The following is a 19,082-nucleotide window of genomic DNA, read 5'->3' as shown; positions in this document are numbered from 1 at the left end:
AGTTTTAATCTAACATCCAGAGGTCACTAGCATAGAAAAAACATAGCATTGGTGAATATTATATTTGTAAATTTCCATCAATATTAAATACAGATATATTTCTAATAAATAATGTTGCAGTTTTCTATCAAAACTCACTTAAAATTGCACCTAATTTTTTTTGTTAATTATTTGTTTTAAATGAATTTTAACCACAGTGGTACCTCGGGTTACGAACTTAATCCGTTCCGTGACTCTGGTCGCACCCCGAATTGGTCGCAACCCGAAGGAAATTTCCCCATAAGGTTCAATGTAATTACCGTTAATCCGTTCTGGCGTGGAGGACAGGGAGGCGGCTATTGCTTGGAGGGAGAGTCCCCCTCCCTATGACCACATGTCGGGGCGGAAAATGGCCGCGGACCACGTGTCAGGGGCGGAAAAATGGCTGCAGACCATGTCACGGGAGGGAAAATGGCCACGTATCCTGTTCGTACCCCGAGGCGGAGTTTGCAAACCGAGGTAAATTTTTGCGGCCGGAGCTGGTCGTAATCCAAAAAGTTCGTTAACAGAGGCGTTCGTAACCCGAGGTACCACTGTATTCTTATGCCATATTTCTTAGAACAGATGTCAGTGTAGCAAACACAATTAAAATAATAAAATAATTATTGTAAGACCAAATTACTGAAATTAAGAATATCCCTAATAAACAAGTCTTTATTACAGTTAATCACATTTCCATAACTCTTCCCAAGGTACTTTTTCCAAATAACTACTTTAGGGTTTGAAAAAGACTCTGTTGATGACATTCATATGAGCTTTTCTTGGGTAAGTTCTTCAAATATTTTTTAAAGTTTCAATACGTCCTTCATGCTATTCTAGCTACTGCCATGCAAAAATTTCATGAACGGGACATCAAGTAGTGATTGAGCAAAGCAGCCATGCAACCAGAGTTCCATGAAATTGCATGGATATCTGCACAAAAAATAATATCTGTGATAGGTTGCTCATGTGCTAGCTTGAATTTGTTTCAGAATCCTAGATTACATGGAAGTTGGCACACAAATAGGGGTCCCTGAATAGGCTTTTTCAGTACCGTCCCCAGGTGAACATAAAGCAGCCAGGATCAAGACTGACAATTCAGCCCCAGTTACTGGACAAACCTATATAGTGAATAGTGTACATATTGCCAAAATTATAGAAATTCTGGAAACAGAATTTTCTGCAGGTGTTGAAGTGAAGTCATGTGAAGTAAAGCCTTTACGACACTGCTGATAAAGTATATGGTATGTGGGAGGGGATAAAAATTAGTTTCTCCGATCTATTTGAGAATCATCTTCATTTACAAACTTTGTTTCATGTCCTTTTTGTTTGTAACTTCTCAAAGGCAGCTTTTATAAAACGGGTTTCTCTGTACTGCATTTTAACACCAGATTGAAAGTGACAATATATGTATGTATGTGTGTATGTGTGTATGTATGTATGTAATTTCCTTTGGCTTCAAGAGTGCCCTCTGGTGGTTTTATTTAACTAAGGTAACACTTGTGCAAGATATTTTCTAACAGCTCTGTTCAACTAATAGCTACCACCTCTGTAAATAAAACTAGATTTTTAGGACTGAAATAAATACCAAGACAGCTAAAATAGGTCTGGGGGGCAAATAGATATAATTTGCATACATGTTTTCAAATTGTGAGAAAAAGGAGCTGGATGAGTAATCACTTGAATGTGGAAACATACAGAGCCAAGAACAAATATGTTTCTTTGATAGTAGGAGTATGTTGAAAAAGTGTTGGTTCTGTATCAAGAGGTTAGTAGGTTCTGAATAGATCTCTGTGTTTGCCTTGGCAACTGTGAAGGTGGTGGAAATAATAGCTGGTTAAGATGTTACCTTGAGGGAGGAATGTCTGAAGACTGTAAATTACCAAAACACTTCATAGAGTTAATTATAAATGCCTTACATATGGAATAATAAGTATCCTACAAAGAAGAAAGCTTTGTGTTTTATGAAGCTAAAACCAGAATGTGTATTTGTGTTTAGTGTTAGATTTCTCTTATCTCATATGAAGAAATGGTATTTCCTAATAAAATTGAAAATTATCTGATTGGCAGCAGCACTCTAAGAAGGCTACAGTGTACATAGAAATATTTTTTGTATAATGCTGCAACAGCTCATCTACTATTATTCTTGGAAGGCATTTTGTACTGTTTTGTACTAAAGGCTTACCTCTTTAACTGGAACCCCTGTAGTCTGGCCTCTGTAGCATTGTACTATAAATATCTTCTCTCTCCCCAACTCTCCTTTGCTACGAAAGCCATCACTGCTCAGTTTGTTGTGGCTGTAGTATATAGTATATTTGTTTTATTTAATTCTAAACATAGTCCTTTTCATTGCGATTTATATTATGGTGCAGATTATAGCTATTTCCAGCATGCTGCTGAAGTAGCCATACATGCAACAATGTTTTGATACCCTTCATATGAAATTTTTTAAAAATTGCTGTTACCGACTGTACTGGTGCTAAAGCTAGACAATTTGTACTCCAGGGAGGCATATAAATATATTACAAGTCATGCTAACCTTTAGCAGTAAGAGATGCTTAAGTAAAGAATAAATTTTATTAACCTAGACTTAATCCATGTTCTGAAAAACAGTTTAGGAATGTTGACTTGACCATAATCATATAATACTAGTCTTCTGGTGACATGGGCATTTGCTTTAGAAGGAGGAAAGTGCTTATAAGTGCTAGTATTTGGTTTCTTTGAATACTAAACAAATTAATTTGCCTTATACAAATTATACCATTCATCTATGTAGCTTTCCAAGATGTTAAGGAGATACTATCACAGCACTTCAATTAAAGATTGAAAGTGGTGGACCTTTTCCATGCAAAGAATGAATCACTGAGCTATGAGCAGCCGTGTAAGGCTGTTGTTGAACTTGTTTAGCTGATACAGAAGGCAGCAGCCCATGTTCTAATGGGTGTACATTGCTTGAGCGCATTATTCTAGTTATTAGAATAATGGCTCTCAAGATCTTACCCCAATTCCAGAGTATAAGCTTGATATTTAGAACTCTCCATTGCTTTGGATCCATCATGAAGACTGCCTCATTTTCCATGCCATGTAACAATCTGTACAATTAACTTTAGCTCTCACTTCACTATACCATCTCTGTGCAGAATCCATATGACAGGGATGCAGAGAGAGGCATTCTTGGTGGCTGCTCAACCAGTTACGGAACTTTCTTCCCTTGGAGACTTGCTAAAGTTCATGGACCTTTCGGAAGCATTGTAAGATGTTTTCATTTGGTCTGACTTCTAGTGACTGGGGTTAAGCCATTAGCAGGTTTATTAAAACTTACCTTTAAACGATTTCAATGTAAAAGTAATATTGCTGGTTTCTGTGCCTTGATTTTTTAAAGTATTCTTATGAAGATCATACTGGGCAGGACTTTCACTTTCCGATTCCTGTGTCTTGGAATACTGATTTGGGACACACTTCAAGCAGGCAAGATTTATATTTAAGGGCACAGAAATACAATTCATATAATGTTTGAGAAGTCTACAAAAAAGACTTAATTGCAGTCCTAAATTTGTTTGTTTTGAAATCAGGCAGAATGTTTTCTAGGAAAAAAACAGATATAATTTATGTTAGGCAATAGAAATAATCAGAGGTTAAAGCTGTACCTCTGAAAACATGAAGGATTGCCTCTTTTTATTTAATTATTTGTTGCTCACTCAGCAAATAATTTTCTTCTGAGCAGTTTAGCAAAAACCAAAAAAAACTACATGAAAAAAATGTAACATTAAAAACTCAGAAAAATCAAGGCTATGTTTAATTTCAGGCCTTGAAAACTAGAATGGCCCTTGCCTAGCATTAAATTAATGACTGTCTAGGTGCCGGAGGGATGTCCGGAGTGGGCCATTGGTTCTAAGAATTCTCTCTCCTTAGTTACTACCCACCACATCTCATTTAGTGAAGAGTCCTGAAGAAGAGCTTCCAGTGATGATGCAGTGTTTTATCTGAAATTTTAAAAAGGTTCAGATGCATCACCTTTATTTGACAACTTTGGTGTGAGAGCTGTTGGCTGACAGGAACAACTTTCCTAAAGATCTCAAAGACAGTCTGGATAGAAAATTCCAGTTATATTTATATGCATATATTACATCATTTGCAGAATCTAGTTATCATGGATTTTTTTTTGCTTTTTTTGATCAATTCTCCACAGCTTAATAAAATTGTCAGATAAGCATTGGAGTTGCTAGATTAAAATTTTGAATCACAATTCTCCCTCTCCCTCACATTTTTGAAGCCATAACTATAAAGGGCTGTTATTAGCATACAAATGAGATTATTTATTCTTAGGTAAAATAACATTTTACTATAAGAAAACTGTAATAATTTCAAGCTTGGGTTTGTCAGATGAATATATATTGGTGACTACTTATTCTGGCACTTAGTGGTCTCTCTATTTGATTTTTAAAAAAAACATTTACAATACAATCCTGTACATTCTGCTCAGAAGTAATTACTAAGTTCAGTGAAAGTTTTTACTCTACCAGGTAATTGTATAGGAATGCAGCCTTAAGGTTCTATTTCCCCCCCTTTTTTGAATAATTAAAATTATTTATGTTGCATAGTCCAATGAAATTTTATAAAATATGCAGGATGATTGTGTGTGTGCGTGTGTGTCCATATCCCAAATCATTCTGCTTTAAATATCTTGATCCAGTATGCTTCTTAGAATATGGGAAATATGTTTTAGGCTGCAGTCCTATCTACACTTACTTAAGAGTAATAATCCGATCTCTGCAGCTTGCTTATAAAAGTCTGCATAAGGTTGGGATATTGAAATAATATGGAAAATGGAGGAGGCTATTTTAATGGATATGCTCAAACCACCTAATACAAGTATTTTTTTGTGGAAGCTATGTAAGGAACTTTCTGAAAATTGCATTAATACAGTTAAAATCAGAAATGAAGTGAATATATTGTATTTATTATAGCCTTAAGTATAAAGTGCTTTTAAAAAGTTCTCAATTGCCCATGCAATTTCTTACTAAATTTCATTCTGATTTACATATTTTACCAGCAGTTATTAGAAATAATTTGCTATAAAGTTTGCTTTGTACATTTTATTGTTGATTATTGAAACAAGAATAAGTTATTGTTCAAAATGATTTAATTGAAAATATATATATATATATATATATATATATATATGGATTATCTTAATTTTCCATTGTCTCTCTGAAAGTGTTGAGAACTTTTGATGAACATATTTAGACTTTAAAATTTACGTTAACACACCCAGTCTGAATGTCTTTATCAATTTTAAATCCAAGTTCTTCATTAGATAATTAACATATTTCCTGGTCAAATATCATATTCTTTAGTTGCTAAAATCAGTTAAAAAGTTTATGTGAAATGAAATAGTAGAATCTAGGAATATGTGCTAAAATCTTTGCTCATATATCTACAGGAACTGCTTTGATTTGCTATATATTTACCTGAAACTATTAAGCAAAATCACTTAGCTGTAATTACAGATTTGTTGAACAAAGTGAGATAGTTATTTTGTAGCAAACATGCATAGGATCCAACTGTTAGTGTCCAGAAGTTTCAGAACTAGAGCTGATAGCAGGAAAACAGCATTTCTATGGGAGGAGATGAAAAATTGTTTAGGAGAGTTATAATTTGATAGTTACATTTTAAAGATGAACATTATAAAGTTCAGGTAAGAGGAAAATGTCACTCACATAAGTTCAGAGGCTCTAATAAAATGCTGTGGCATGTCCTAGACTATATATAGTATTGTGAAGACTTGCTAAATCTTGTGTCTGCTAGGAAGACCACCCTTAATAATATATTTTATGGCTTATTGTGCCTTTTTTTTTTTTTTTTGTCTGTAGAAATTAGATGTTCCCTCTCCCACTCACCCTTATTTCTTTCCTTTACAAGAAAAGTAGCTTTTAATAGATCTTTGTAGTTGGCTGAACTTAAAAGGTATTTAGACTTTAGTATGCTCCTTTGTATTTTAATTCCATTTTAAATGAAATAACTTTAAACAAGATACTGTATAATTGAAATGTTAAAATCATTTTTTTTAAATGCATTGATTTTATCCAGTTTGCAAACTTTCAGACTGCTCTTTCTCCATTAACTTTCTTCTTGCTCATTGCCATCAAGTTTTAAAATGTGGCTTCCACTTGATTATGCTCACATGTCCCTAATGGAAATACTTCAGTAGCTGCCACTTAATTACCAAATAACTGCTACGTGTATAGAAACACGCTTCACGTCTTCCAAATCAGAAGAATAGCAACAATATAATTTGCTCTGTTTTTTAAAAAATGCCCCAGAAATACCTCAAATGATAATCTGTTTAAGTCTTCTTGTGTCAATAGAATTCCTTGTTAGCATATTTTACACTAGAATGTAATTCAAGCCCTGTTACTTGTTGTAAATGTGAACTATGAGTAGGGCAATTTTAACATGTGTTTGTGTTTCTAGGTACGAGCACACCAGTTAGTTTTACCACCTTGTGATGTAGTGATCAAAGCTGTAGCTGACTATGTCCGCAATATTCAGGACACCTCTGATTTGGATGCCATAGCTAAAGATGTTTTTCAACATTCACAGGTAAAAGAAGAATAAAAGTTCATGAGTGTATAGTTCTTAAGAGTATGTTGTGGTACTTTGAATTGTAATAAATGAATATGGGTTTTGTTTTTATTTTTAGCTTACGCTCTATTGTTCTCTTTATAAGACTTGCTACAGGTGATTAGAATTTAAAATATTTCTTGCTTATTACTTGTTTATGAAAGACACCCTTGGATTGCTTGGTTGCCTTTGCACAGTTGCCTAAAGTTTATAACTATATATAGTAATGCTGGTAGGAACTGATGATAGTTCATTTATATATTTAATTTTAATAAAGATTTTAACATTCCTTTTAGTCTAGAACGGATGACAAAGTTAAACGATTTAAGAGAGCAGTTGCATATTATTCAGCAACTAATAAGCCTATGCCATTTCATCCACCACATTACCTAGGTAAGTTCTTATACTCATGTAAGATACTGAAGGATTTTGGTTAAATATGAGCTGTTTCTTCAACCTGGCAACTTGCAGATGTATTAGGATCTCAGTCTGTAGTACCCAGTCTGAAACTGGGAAAGACTATCTTATGACTTGAAAAATAATAGAGAAGGGAAGACAGTTGTACTACACTAATCCTGTCAAATAGTTGACTTTTACCAGTATTTTAAATATAGTGATAGTGTGAAATACAGTATATTAGTATTTGAAATGTGTGCATGAGATGGTGGTCATATTGGCTCTTTGGCCAGTGTAGCATCTGGACACAAAGGTAAACTTTGCTTTGAAAGAAGGCAAGAATTAATTTTATGCAGACTCAGAATGAAATCTTTTACTAATCAAGACAGAGAAGTTGTTGTTTCATATACCCATATGAAAATCTAAAGCTAGAGCTTTTACTATTAATTGCTAGCAGATATTGAGATACTTGTCTTCCTACTTCACAGTAGTCTGCTTATTTTGAGATAAATCACCTTGGCAAAGGATGCAATTTTGGCTTGTTGCATGGATTGTCTTCTGTATCTCTTAAACCGAAGACTAAAAGAGCAATCTGTTTATTCTCTTTAGAGTAAAACCTATTTTCCCAGCCTTCAGTAGGCTAATTAAAGACAGAAACATCAGTGACTATAAAAGTTGCTTGATCACAGTATGTAAAAGGAGGCTGTCTTCATGCACTTTATTCTTCTTCATTTTAAGTCTTGGTTTCTGACCACCAAAAGACAGTATGTTACTCATCTCAAAGAGTTATGAATTGTTTTCTGCCATAATAAACTTCCAAGATTCTATGTTTCCATTTCTGTTCCTAATTGTCAAAAACAGAATTAGAGGCAGTACCTGTCAACTGCACTTCCTTTTCTACTGAGAAAAAAAAAAAAAACAGTAGAGACTAAAATGGTGGGACTGGCTCTCTTATGTAAATAGAAAAGGGGAGTGTTTGGGAAAGAACACGAGATTGCCAGAAAACTTGGCAGTCAGCATGGAAAATCTCTGCTGAAAGAGGCCGAAAAGAAACAGAAATTGACAAAAGCTCTGAAATTTGAAGTAGACAAAAATAAATAAATATCTCAGGTCAGAGTTAAAAACATAAAACAAAAGCCTAATATCATGCCTTTGTTCTTATGCAGTTTTACTTTTCATATTAAATAGTCATCCAGACTTACTGTTGGGCCACACTCTGTGTGAGAATTTTTTTTTTTCCCCTAAAAACAGCTAGACCAAATCAATTGGGAATGCCGGGTATAGTGCCACCATATGTGTCTCCTCAGATGCTTAACATTCCACAGTCTGCCCTGCAAGCAAAGCAAGCGGCAAGTACATTTCCCCCCCTTTCTGCTAATCCTTCTGCTGTTGGAACCCATGATGCATGTATATGCATGTGGGCAGTTTGCACAACTTTAAGAAAATATGGCCTAATTTATACTTTCTTTTAGGCCCAGCCTATCTCTAGTCATGGTAACACCCAGGGTCAGGGCCCATATCCCTATAATCTGTCAGAACCAGCCATCACGTTGGACACAAGTGGAAAAAATCTTTCTGAGCAGAATTACAGCAACATTCCTCATGAAGGAAAACATACTCCATTATATGAACGATCCTCTCCAATAAATCCAGCTCAGAGTGGGAGCCCCAATCATGTTGATTCAACGTACTTTCCTGCCTCTTCTACATCATCTTCCTCAGACAATGATGAAGGCAATGGAGGTGCTGTGAAGTAAGTACAACAAAAGACCACAGGATTTGGTAAAACAACCTGCTGTTTGCCTCTTGAATTTGTTAAGATGGATCCAGATCTGGGCAGATAATTAAACTGGTGGAAGACTTCCCAGCTGCCTTATCAACAGTCCTTCAGCGTGAAAAATATTACATGGGAGAAAGGGGACCTTGGGTGAATGGTGTGAGCTGTAGAGAATTTAGTGAAGACAAGGGTGGGAATTCCTTATTTAGGGGAACCTTTGGTGTGGGCCCCTTGGCTTGGAAGAGACTGTTGAAAGGCATGGTGAGGTTGGTAAGATGAGATGAAGTAAGCAAGATCACTTTGTGTCCACCGATTTCTGTGGGATCCATCTGACCTATTGTCTCCACTCCTTTTGTTCTTTATATATTAATCCATGTTTATGGTAACAATTTTGCATATGGAGATGTATTGGTAATTACATTTATTTGGATCATGCTTGAGTTACAGTGCTGGATATTCTGCTCTTAACTGATTCAGGTGTCAAAAGCTTTAAACTTTTGATTAAAAGTTTGATTAAATATCAGCCTAAACCCTTCAGAAGATTGGAAGCAAATTTCAAAAGCAGTGATAACATGCCATAGTTTGCTCTGTACTAATCAAAATAAGTTTTAGCTATTACCGATAAATGTAACCAAATAACATTCATTAATTGTCACAGGTGCATGTGTTAGACATACTGTATATAGTTGCAGCAGATGGAAAAAAGGTTAATCTTTTCTAATGTTTTTCTGATTGATTATTTGGAAACAACACACACTTTCCATAAGCATTAGAAGTGACTATTTGCACCCATAATTTGGGTGCAAATGTGACTCCTAAAACTAACCTTGTATTTTATTTCTTTATAGATTTATAACCCATCCTCCTCCATATTCTCAGGGTACTTCATTTAAAATTAATACAATATAAATAAACCATGCAAATATACAAAAGCAGCCATTCTAAAAGGGCAGTGTAAAACAATAATTACATTAAAATCAGTTTTAAAATGTAAAAGATTTTGCCTGGCATTGTCATGACATCAGCTTGGGTGCAAAACAAGTCTAACTGAGGTCTGCATTCAAAATATCAGGCATGCTCTTTGAAAACACTGTTTCAGCTGCTGAAAGTAGAAAGAGAACCCCAGGGCTTTTCAGTATGCGACCACACATATTGAAGGAGAGGGAGAAAGGTGGAGAAAGAGAGAGACAGCCATCACAGCCCTTTCAAGGAGAAGATCATCACCTTGACTTGATCCTGAAATGGATTGGAGCCAGTACAGTACAAAAGAAATGTGTGTTTTGCCTTGATACTACTTTATAGTGTCTTGCATTATAACCCTGACAATTAAAATTGTGTATGTTTGTGTGTGTGTATGTGTGTTTTTTTCCCTCTGTTCAGTCATGTTGGCGGAAACAAATTGAGCTGGGAAAAAATAGGAACTCAGTCAGAAAATCAAGTATGCGGGGATCCAGGAGACCAAACAAAGGTAGTGTTTTGAGCACGATAGTTTTTGTTAATGAGACTTGTTAATGGGCTGCAGTATTAAATTTGTGTGTATGTTTTAATAATTATTTGGTTGATGCTAGAAGATATGGGGTCACCAGGAAGATGCACCCATCATCTTTTATGTGAGATGTGAATTGGGCTCCATCCATTGGTCAGTGTAGCAGTGTCTTCCCAGCTTGCTTCCCTCCTCTGTGCCAGAAAAAATAGTCTTCTCTGACTGCCATTTGACTTGGACTGCAGAGCAGAAGGAAAGTCGTCTCTAGCCTCTGCCAGTGCTTAGAAAACTGGGCAAGTTGTAACCTAAAGCTACTAGTGAAGTAATTTTATTAATGCCATAGTTTTATACATCCTGGTTTAGAACTCTGAACCTACTGAACTCTGTTGTGTTTACTTCTGAGCAAAAATATGAATTACCTTGCCCGAGGTAGAGAAGAATCTGATTGCATCCAAGTGATATGCTTTGCTTTGCATAATAATGAATGTAATTCTAGGTGAGGTGAAGAATTGACTTGAGATTCTGATACAGATTTATTCTTTACAGCACTAAACAAATAACTGCAGCAAGTTACCAGATTAAATTTTTTTCCTGCTGAGAATAATGCTCATTGTGGCATGGGCACAAGTGGAAAAACAAAACACAATAGGTCCATTCAGGAACAGTAATAAGCCAATTTTCTTTAGAATTTGGCTTATCTAAGAATACTAGTTTATGAGCTTGAGCCCTGTTAGGTATCCTAGCTCAATTTTTCCTGCTAGTGGACATGACTAACACAGATTTTTTAAATCAGTTTGTACTGATAAGAAAATCACAATGCCAAAGTCCCTTCCAAAAAACAGAAAGGAATGTTTAGTCTACTCTCCAAAAAGCTTTTGGGGACTTGGCCATGATTCATACATAGAAATACTTAGTATCGCATGCATCATCACCAGCCCAGGCAATTATACTGTCCTAAATTGGAGAGGAGGCACCCTGCTTTAGTTTCTCTTTTCTCTCACACCTCCTCCTTCCCCCTCAAATGCACATTGTAATCGTTAGAAATGATACCTTTAAATCTGATGTTGAAAAATGTGCAGTGGTTTCCAGTTAGTTTCTATGCGCAATGCAAAAACATGCACAAATGCACAAAAGTAAGCTCTGCCCTCACCTCACAGAACAGGTCTCCAAGACTTCTAGTATTTGGCTTCATCTCAAGATCTGCTCCATTGGCAGTGGAGCTGCTATCCCTACTTCTCTAATCCATTGGCTGGTTCAGCCAACAGAAAAACGGAGCTTTTGATCATTTCTTAAAAATTATAGTAAAGAATGCAGAATAAAAGCAATTAGCACTAATGACAATACAATGTTGATCAAAATATTAATTTTGATAAAATATTAAAATGTTAATAGTTTAGGAACTTTATTTCAGATGCCAAGTTTCAAGGCAAGCCATTTATAAAGGAATTCAAGCTGTGCTTGTTCATGAATATTACAGAATTATAGAAGAATGAAGTCATTATCAAGACACAGACTCTTCATTCTCAGCCTCACCTCTTCTATTCTGTAAAATTGAATTGGATTATTTGTTCAGTTCTCTAGTAAAAATAAGCTGTGACCCCTTTTTGCATCCATGTTAGTACTGTTTGCACGTATTTCCTTGTTTGTTGTCACTGCCAAAATTCAGCCAATAGGCCATCCGTACTTAATCTTGTAAAACTCTGTTCTTCAAATAGATGTAATATTTCTTTCATGACTACCAAAAAAGTGTTCACTCCAGTTATGTAAGATAGATTTACATACTTATATGTAATGGTTGGGTGATGCTTATTGTGTTGTGTATGTGACTGAATATACCTTGCTCTTGTACTTTTGTAATTGTCATTTTAAAAGTGTTTCCCTGTTTCAAAAATGACTTTATTGTACATTATAGGTGGAAGGTTCCTCTACTGTTTCTTCAGGGAATCAGGCAGCTGAAGTTAAAGGGAATCAAACCAGTAGTGCACAAATCCCATGTCTGTTGTCAATGCCCACCAGGAACCATATGGATATTACCACTCCTCCATTACCTCCTGTAGCGCCCGAAGTATTAAGAGTAGCAGAACACAGACACAAAAAAGGGTTAATGTACCCCTACATATTTCATATCCTAACCAAGGTAAGGTTTTCAGGCAAGGCAAGAATTCCAAATTGATTGCTGTTATCTCTTGTTTTTAGTGCGTGTATGGGAGAAACTTTGGATTTAGTAAAATGAACAATTTTTTTTTGGTTCACAATTATTCACTTTAATGCAGTACTGCTTAAAAGAACTTGGGCTTCCTTTGACAGTGTATTTTACAAGATCAGTCCTACTCCCAGCTCCATGCCAATCCTCTCTTGATGGATGAATTGATGGAGATTATTGTGCATAGCAAAATGCCTTTAAGCAGCGGCATCCAAAATTCTGAAAAATGAATGAATGTTAAAATGACTAAATAGGAGAGCTACTCATCTCTCCTACTCTCCTCTCTTGTCGAGCCATTGAGGCTGTCTTATTCTTCTCACAATTTGACCCAAGGATGTGAATTGGGCGGCTCTTGAGGTCTGCCCAAATGAGGGAAAGTAGTGGAGAAAGCTCCTCAAATTTCAGTGGGATCTGATGTCCATATTTGTAATATGAAAATCTTGAATGCTTTTCCAATAATTATTTGAAAGGATCGACTTTGCTTTCCTTGCTCATGTTTCCATGAAAGAACAAGTGGATTTCTCCTTTTGTCAACAAATATCTTTGGAGGTTATGAACTTTTACCAACACATATAGCTTGGTAGTACATGTGCATTTCTAGTTGACATGCCCCTAGTTTTATGTGAATATAGGCTCTGTAACACACTTCAATATTACCTGAATGTGTTTTAAAAACAGGGCTTCCCTGAGGTGAAAAGTTATTATTATTCCCTAACTAGTGACATTATTTTGACTTGTTTCTTTGAATAATATGCAGAAAGCCTGCTTCATACAAGACACATTTTATACTAGGTTGTTTTTTAAGACCTAATTTTTCACCCAGGACATGTCTCAAAACTGCCTCTTCAGTTTACCTAAAATGTGTTATTTCATATTCTTTTTTGTTTTGCCCATATCACCTCTCCCTTTACATGCTCCAGTGTTACTTAGTGATATGCTTTGGAATCACATTCCTATCAAATGAGACCTAAATTTTAATATACTTAATTGAAAACAGCAGCTTTATAGAATTAGGTTTTATCAACATGGCTAAATTATAAACATACATTTTTAAAAAGACGAAATCAGGTAAACTGAATTGGAAATTAAAAGAGCAGTGGTGAATGGGGTTGGGGTATTAAAGTTATGGTGAAAATACTGAAGAGGCCAAAGCAATCAAATTTTGAACCGTAGGTTGTTCATAAAACAATGTGTATTAAGGTTTTAAGTGTGTAATGCAATATGTATGTCATACAGTTTGCTGAAAGTTCAGTAAATCTTTCAGCAGGAAAGATACCATACCATGAATAAGGTCCCTAAAAGCTGCTCATCATTTTGTTCATGTACAGGGTGAAATTAAAATTGCAGTTTCTATTGAAGATGAAGCAAACAAAGACCTGCCTCCTGCTGCTCTTCTTTATAGGCCAGTTCGTCAGTATGTTTATGGAGTCCTGTTTAGTTTGGCAGAAAGCAGAAAAAAGACAGAGAGGCTTGCTTTTAGAAAGAACAGACTTCCTCCTGAATGTATGTATTTGCCTTTTATTATAATGGTGAATTCAGTTGAAACTTCACTAATCTGTAGTTTGCATCAATTATGTTGTAGAACAAACTGATTTAAATTTGCAGAGATAATAAAACCATAATTTGCCAATATATTTCATTTTCCAGCTGCTCAGCATTTCTGTACCTACAGTGCGAGAATTTTAGGATGTGAAGTAGTGCCTTAAATAGCAGGTAGCACATCAGGATTTGGAAGGTTAAAAATCAGCATTTTGAATCATGCTCTGGAACAAACTGGAAGCACTACAATTTCTTTTAAAATTTATAAGATTCAGTTAAACATCACAACCAATAAACTGGGTCCTCTATCCTGGGTTGGTTGCGAATTCTGAATATTCATCAGAAGTATGGATAATTTTGTCCAGGCTATCTCTAGCCAGGGAGAGATATCACTTAGAATTATTTATATTTTCCTAAATTTTTAATCTAAAATTAGAATAATAAAAGTTGCATTTCAGTAGTGTCAAGTAAGCAGCACCTTAGTAGTCTGTAAATTCTTGCCATATCAGGAAAATCAGTTGAATTCAGTTGGAAAAAACACCTGAAGAGAACACACATCTAACTTAAATTATTGGGGGGGGGAATATTCCTTTTATCTGTTCTCTTACCTTTCTTTCTTTTCACTCAGGCTACTTTTGAACAAAAGTCAGCATATTTCAGTCTTCTCCAAATGTAGCTGAAATTGTTACTACATGAATGCTGCACACCATGAAATCAGTTTTTGTTTCTTATATGGAGTGTGTGTGTGTGTGTGTGTTTAATGAAGACTTGACAACTATATTATAGTCTTGTTGTGACTGTATCTTGAATTTATACCAAAAAAAAAAATCAGTTATATTATTTACAGAATTGCATCATACTTGGGTATCAAGAAATATACATAACTTCATTTCTGTAGCAAATTATTTGTTAAAATTCAGTGATTTAGGAATTATACAAGTCTAATCAAGGAAGTTGCTTTCCTTTTTTGAATGTCTTGCACGACTCTGCATTCCAGTCTGTAAAGTTAAACCTATTCTAGTATTACTTGTAATTTGTATCATATTCAGTAGTGCTGGAATGAAGAACTTTGATGTGTGTAAAATGTGCACAATCTGACATTGGATATAATTTACTAGACTTGTACATAGGTATTCCTAAAATAAATGTAACTGTTCTGATAAAATTTAAGTTACATAAGGGACTGTAATTCCATCCCCATGTTAGACAGGAACAAACCACTTTATTGTATAATGGGAAAGTGATAGAATTAAGCTACTCTTTGGGAAGAGATGAAGAGTTATTAATGGCAGCAAATGGGGGAGTGGGGGTGAACACAAAGGTTCATCCATCAAGGTTTGTTTTCAGCAGTTTTGGCAAAATAATATCTTTTAGCTGGGCCTTTGCCATTTTTCAACTAAAAAAAATTAGGTTTTTTAAAATTTCTAGCTGTGAGAGCAGGGGTCAGTCAGGTTAGGGAATCAGATAAAGGGGTGCCAAGAGAATCACCACCAAGAGGCACACTGAATAGGTTGCTAAAACATTTTGTCCAGGACTTTAAAGAGATTAAATCATTAAAGATTGGAGCTAGGTTTATCTGAAGAGGGAGAAACAAGATGCCAGAACAGATGATCATCATTATTTGTTACTGCTTGTTGGAGCTTTGTCCATTTCACTAATGAGTAGATTTGCTTTTCTTCTCTCAGAAGCTTTTTATAATCCTTTTTTAGTAAAACAAAAAATTCAGAAGAGGGAAGATCATTATAGAACTGGGCATTTCTAGAAACTGAATTACCATAGCCTTGGCTTGAACACAATCTGTATCAAACCAAGGTTTGGAATGCTTATTAGAGCAATAATGGGTTGGAGTTTGATTAGACTTTAAATGGTCCTGAACTAAACCAATAATTTTTTGAAAAGTGTCAAAAATTTCATGAATGTCACTGGTTGTGCCAGTAATCACTCTTTTGAATGGAAGAAATAGGCAGAAAAGTTATGCATCTTCCTTTCATTGAACAATGCTGCTTTCCAGAAGAAAACAGTGACCTGGGTTTACAAATACTAGTTGGCTATGGAATGTGTAATTCTGGCCAGTTTGGCTTTCAACTGTTTATTTGTTAGTTATTCCTGAGTTAGTAGGGATAGTATTTCTGCCTTCTGTATTTTATTCTAGCTATTGTTTGCAATTTATACAGTGTTTAATTTAATTTGGCAGAAATGGAAAGCATACTCCAGTTACTATACAAACATTAAAACTTAAGGGAATTGCAAAAAACATAAGAGGTACAGAAATAATCATTTACCAGAAGGACCTTTTCCAAACATTTCAGAATCAGGCTTGCCTCTGGCTCTGAGGAAATTCAGTTAAAAACATATATTCTGGCTTGGATCCTAAGCTACTTTTCCGTTCATGCAAAAGAATGGGGCAGTTTCTGCAAATTTGTCCCTCCATTTGCAGATCTTTGCACCATTCTCTATATTGCCCCTTATGATTACCTAACAGGAGCAGATGGAGGACACAAGAAGACTCCAGTGTGAGGTGGCAATGGAATAGTCCTCTTCTGTAGATGGAATCTTTATTCCACTTACAGAAAAGAAGCTAGGGTGTAGCATTGCATTGAGTATCATGAGCAGTCAGTACTGGAAGGAGCCAAGTGTTGTTTGAAGCTACACTCTGCTGATCTAGTGCAAAATCAGTATTCCTACTCACTGTCAACTTGCACTTTCAAGGTAATAGCCATCTCCCTATTAACTTACAAGACATTACAAGTTTTGGACAAGCTCACCTAAATGCCTTGTCTGGGCTTTGAATCTAAGTAGCATTGCACCTAGTTAGTACTTGGATGGAAGATTACCAAGGACTACCAGGGTAGATTTGAAAATCAAAAAACATTCTATACGAAGACAGTGGTGAACCACATTCCTACTTTTGCCAAAAAGCTGTTGGGTTGTATTCATGTTGTCATCAGGAGCTGAGCTCAACTCAAGGATTTCACCTTTTGCTTTACTGTACGTACAGTTTCACAGAATTGTTGGATTGGTAAAGATTAAACCATCCACTAGAATCAAAATGTTTGAATCTGATTTCAGTTAGAGCTAATACATAGCATTATCAGGAGTAAAGGGCTCCAACTGAATAGTGATGACTAACTTCATCTATTCTTCAGGGAAGATTATTTCTTGGATTCATTTCAGATCATGAGTCAGAAACTGATTTAATCAATTTATGGGATGACCTTTGCCAAAAAGAAAGAGAAAGAAAAGAAGTAGGTGAATACAACAGTATTGTTTCTTTTGGACTTCTGAGTGGCTTTTAGTACCATTAATCACTGGGTCCTTTGGATCAGATATTTGTATTCCTACTTGGATTCACTTTTCAGAAGGTGATGCTGGGTGATTATTGTTTTATTCCATGGCAACTATTGCTCTGTTCCATGGCAGTCACAAGGTTCTTCAGGGTTTAGTTTTATCCCCACTGTTCAAGTCCTGCAAAAGAGGAGGTAGTCTCATCAGCCTGAAATGCCACCCATTACTTTTCATATAATTAAGGTGAGATAGTGAATTTCTTAAACTGGTCCCCCGAACAAAATAATGGGCTTGATGAAGGCTAATAAATTAAAGCTCAGTCTAGGCAAAATGAAGGTGTTGGAGGTGGATAGATTGTCTTTTCTCATCCATGTTCTTCATTCCACTATGGAGGAATTTTTGTCAACGGAGATACAAATAGTCTCAGTTGTTAGGACTGCCTTTTATTGGCTCAGTTTGATATGCTGGCTGCAGCCCTATTGGACAGGGTAACTTGAGATCATTTATACATGAGCTAGTAACTTGTGGTTAGATTAATGCAACATTTGAACATATAAGCTACCTGTACATATGGTTTTGGAATTTATTTACCCCAAAATACAACTGCCAGGTTATTGAGATTGGTCTCTGCAATTGTAGTGTCCATACTGGCTTCCAGGCCTAATTCAAAATGTTAATGCTAACCTTTAAAGCCATGAACAATTAAAGTGCCAACTATATTATCAAAAGTCTCCTCTATATCTCTTTGACCTTTGATCTCAAAGGACCTTCTTACAGTAGTGTCATACTTAGGAAAACACACTCCCCAAGGAGGATTGCTTAAAGCCCACATGGTGTGTTTAGGCAATTGTTTATAAAGACCTTCCTAGGCATTTTAGATTTTAACAATTGTTAAAATGCAATTGGTGCATTTTATGTCTTTATAGCTAGCTCTCTAGCTATTTTTCTTGGTAGATTAAAATTCAGAAAATTCATCAAAGAAAAGTTTTATATGAATAAAAGCTAAGCAGCATTAAGGAGGATGCATTTTGCAAGTGAAAAGTGGAGTTCAGGTTCAGTGTAAGAAAGCAAATCTTTTGGGGTTGATTTCTAGTATAAATCTAAATGTTATAAATATAAATAAAATATACTGATTAAAAACATATTGGCAAAACAGTATTTGTGCACAAACTATTTTCTTTCCTTTTTTTTAATTCTGTAGTCTCACCAGTGATAATTAAGGAATGGGCTGCTTACAAGGGAAAGTCTCCCCAGACTCCTGAGTTAGTAGAAGCTCTTGCATTTAGGGAATGGACTTGCCCCAATTTGAAGAAACTTTGGTTGGGGAAAGCAGTAGAGGACAAGAATCGACGAATGAGGGCATTCTTGGCCTGTATGAGGTCAGACACACCAGCAATGCTAAACCCAACTAATGTGCCCACTCACCTAATGGTGCTTTGTTGTGTATTAAGGTGAGTATGTTGATTCAAGTTAGCATAGGGTAAAAATTCCTCTTGATAATGCTGTATATGTGTAATTATGTAAGAATATTATTGTTTTATTGATAGAACTTTTCATGTGACTTACAGTACAAATAATTCAGAGAACTGACATTTTTCTCTAGACTAAACACAAAGCAAATTTCAACTCAAAATTTTGCCATTCAGTTTACTTTAGAGAACAATAGAATTACATGAAAAGACCTGGGGTCGGGGAGGCAGCAAAGTATCATTTCTGTTTTTAGGGTCTATGGAATAAACAGATTGGTTAAAAGAGAA

The 19,082-nt window shown here is 35.5% G+C and overlaps 1 protein-coding gene across 2 annotated transcripts in view; it reads left to right on the top strand.

The window, feature by feature from the left end:
• Positions 1-19,082, top strand: part of FAM120A (family with sequence similarity 120 member A) — a 59,555-nt gene that overhangs the window by 24,760 nt on the left and 15,713 nt on the right. Inside the window, exons 4-12 of one of the 2 annotated variants that reach the window (XM_015888333.3) lie at positions 3,159-3,269; positions 6,493-6,621; positions 6,939-7,035; positions 8,290-8,387; positions 8,511-8,791; positions 10,196-10,283; positions 12,211-12,435; positions 13,830-14,004; positions 18,527-18,776. In XM_015888333.3, coding sequence (XP_015743819.1) covers positions 3,159-3,269; positions 6,493-6,621; positions 6,939-7,035; positions 8,290-8,387; positions 8,511-8,791; positions 10,196-10,283; positions 12,211-12,435; positions 13,830-14,004; positions 18,527-18,776 — 1,454 coding nt within the window. The remainder of the gene's footprint in view (positions 1-3,158; positions 3,270-6,492; positions 6,622-6,938; positions 7,036-8,289; positions 8,388-8,510; positions 8,792-10,195; positions 10,284-12,210; positions 12,436-13,829; positions 14,005-18,526; positions 18,777-19,082) is intronic. The other variant, XM_007429647.4, reaches the window with a different exon arrangement.

Source organism: Python bivittatus, unplaced genomic scaffold (genome assembly GCF_059951505.1).
Source record: "Python bivittatus isolate LINGU-HERP-01145 unplaced genomic scaffold, Pbiv_v1 ctg000080_np1212, whole genome shotgun sequence".
Taxonomy (NCBI): domain Eukaryota; kingdom Metazoa; phylum Chordata; class Lepidosauria; order Squamata; family Pythonidae; genus Python; species Python bivittatus.
The sequence above is the reverse complement of the archived record's forward strand: the minus strand, read 5'-3'. Positions and strand labels throughout refer to the sequence as shown.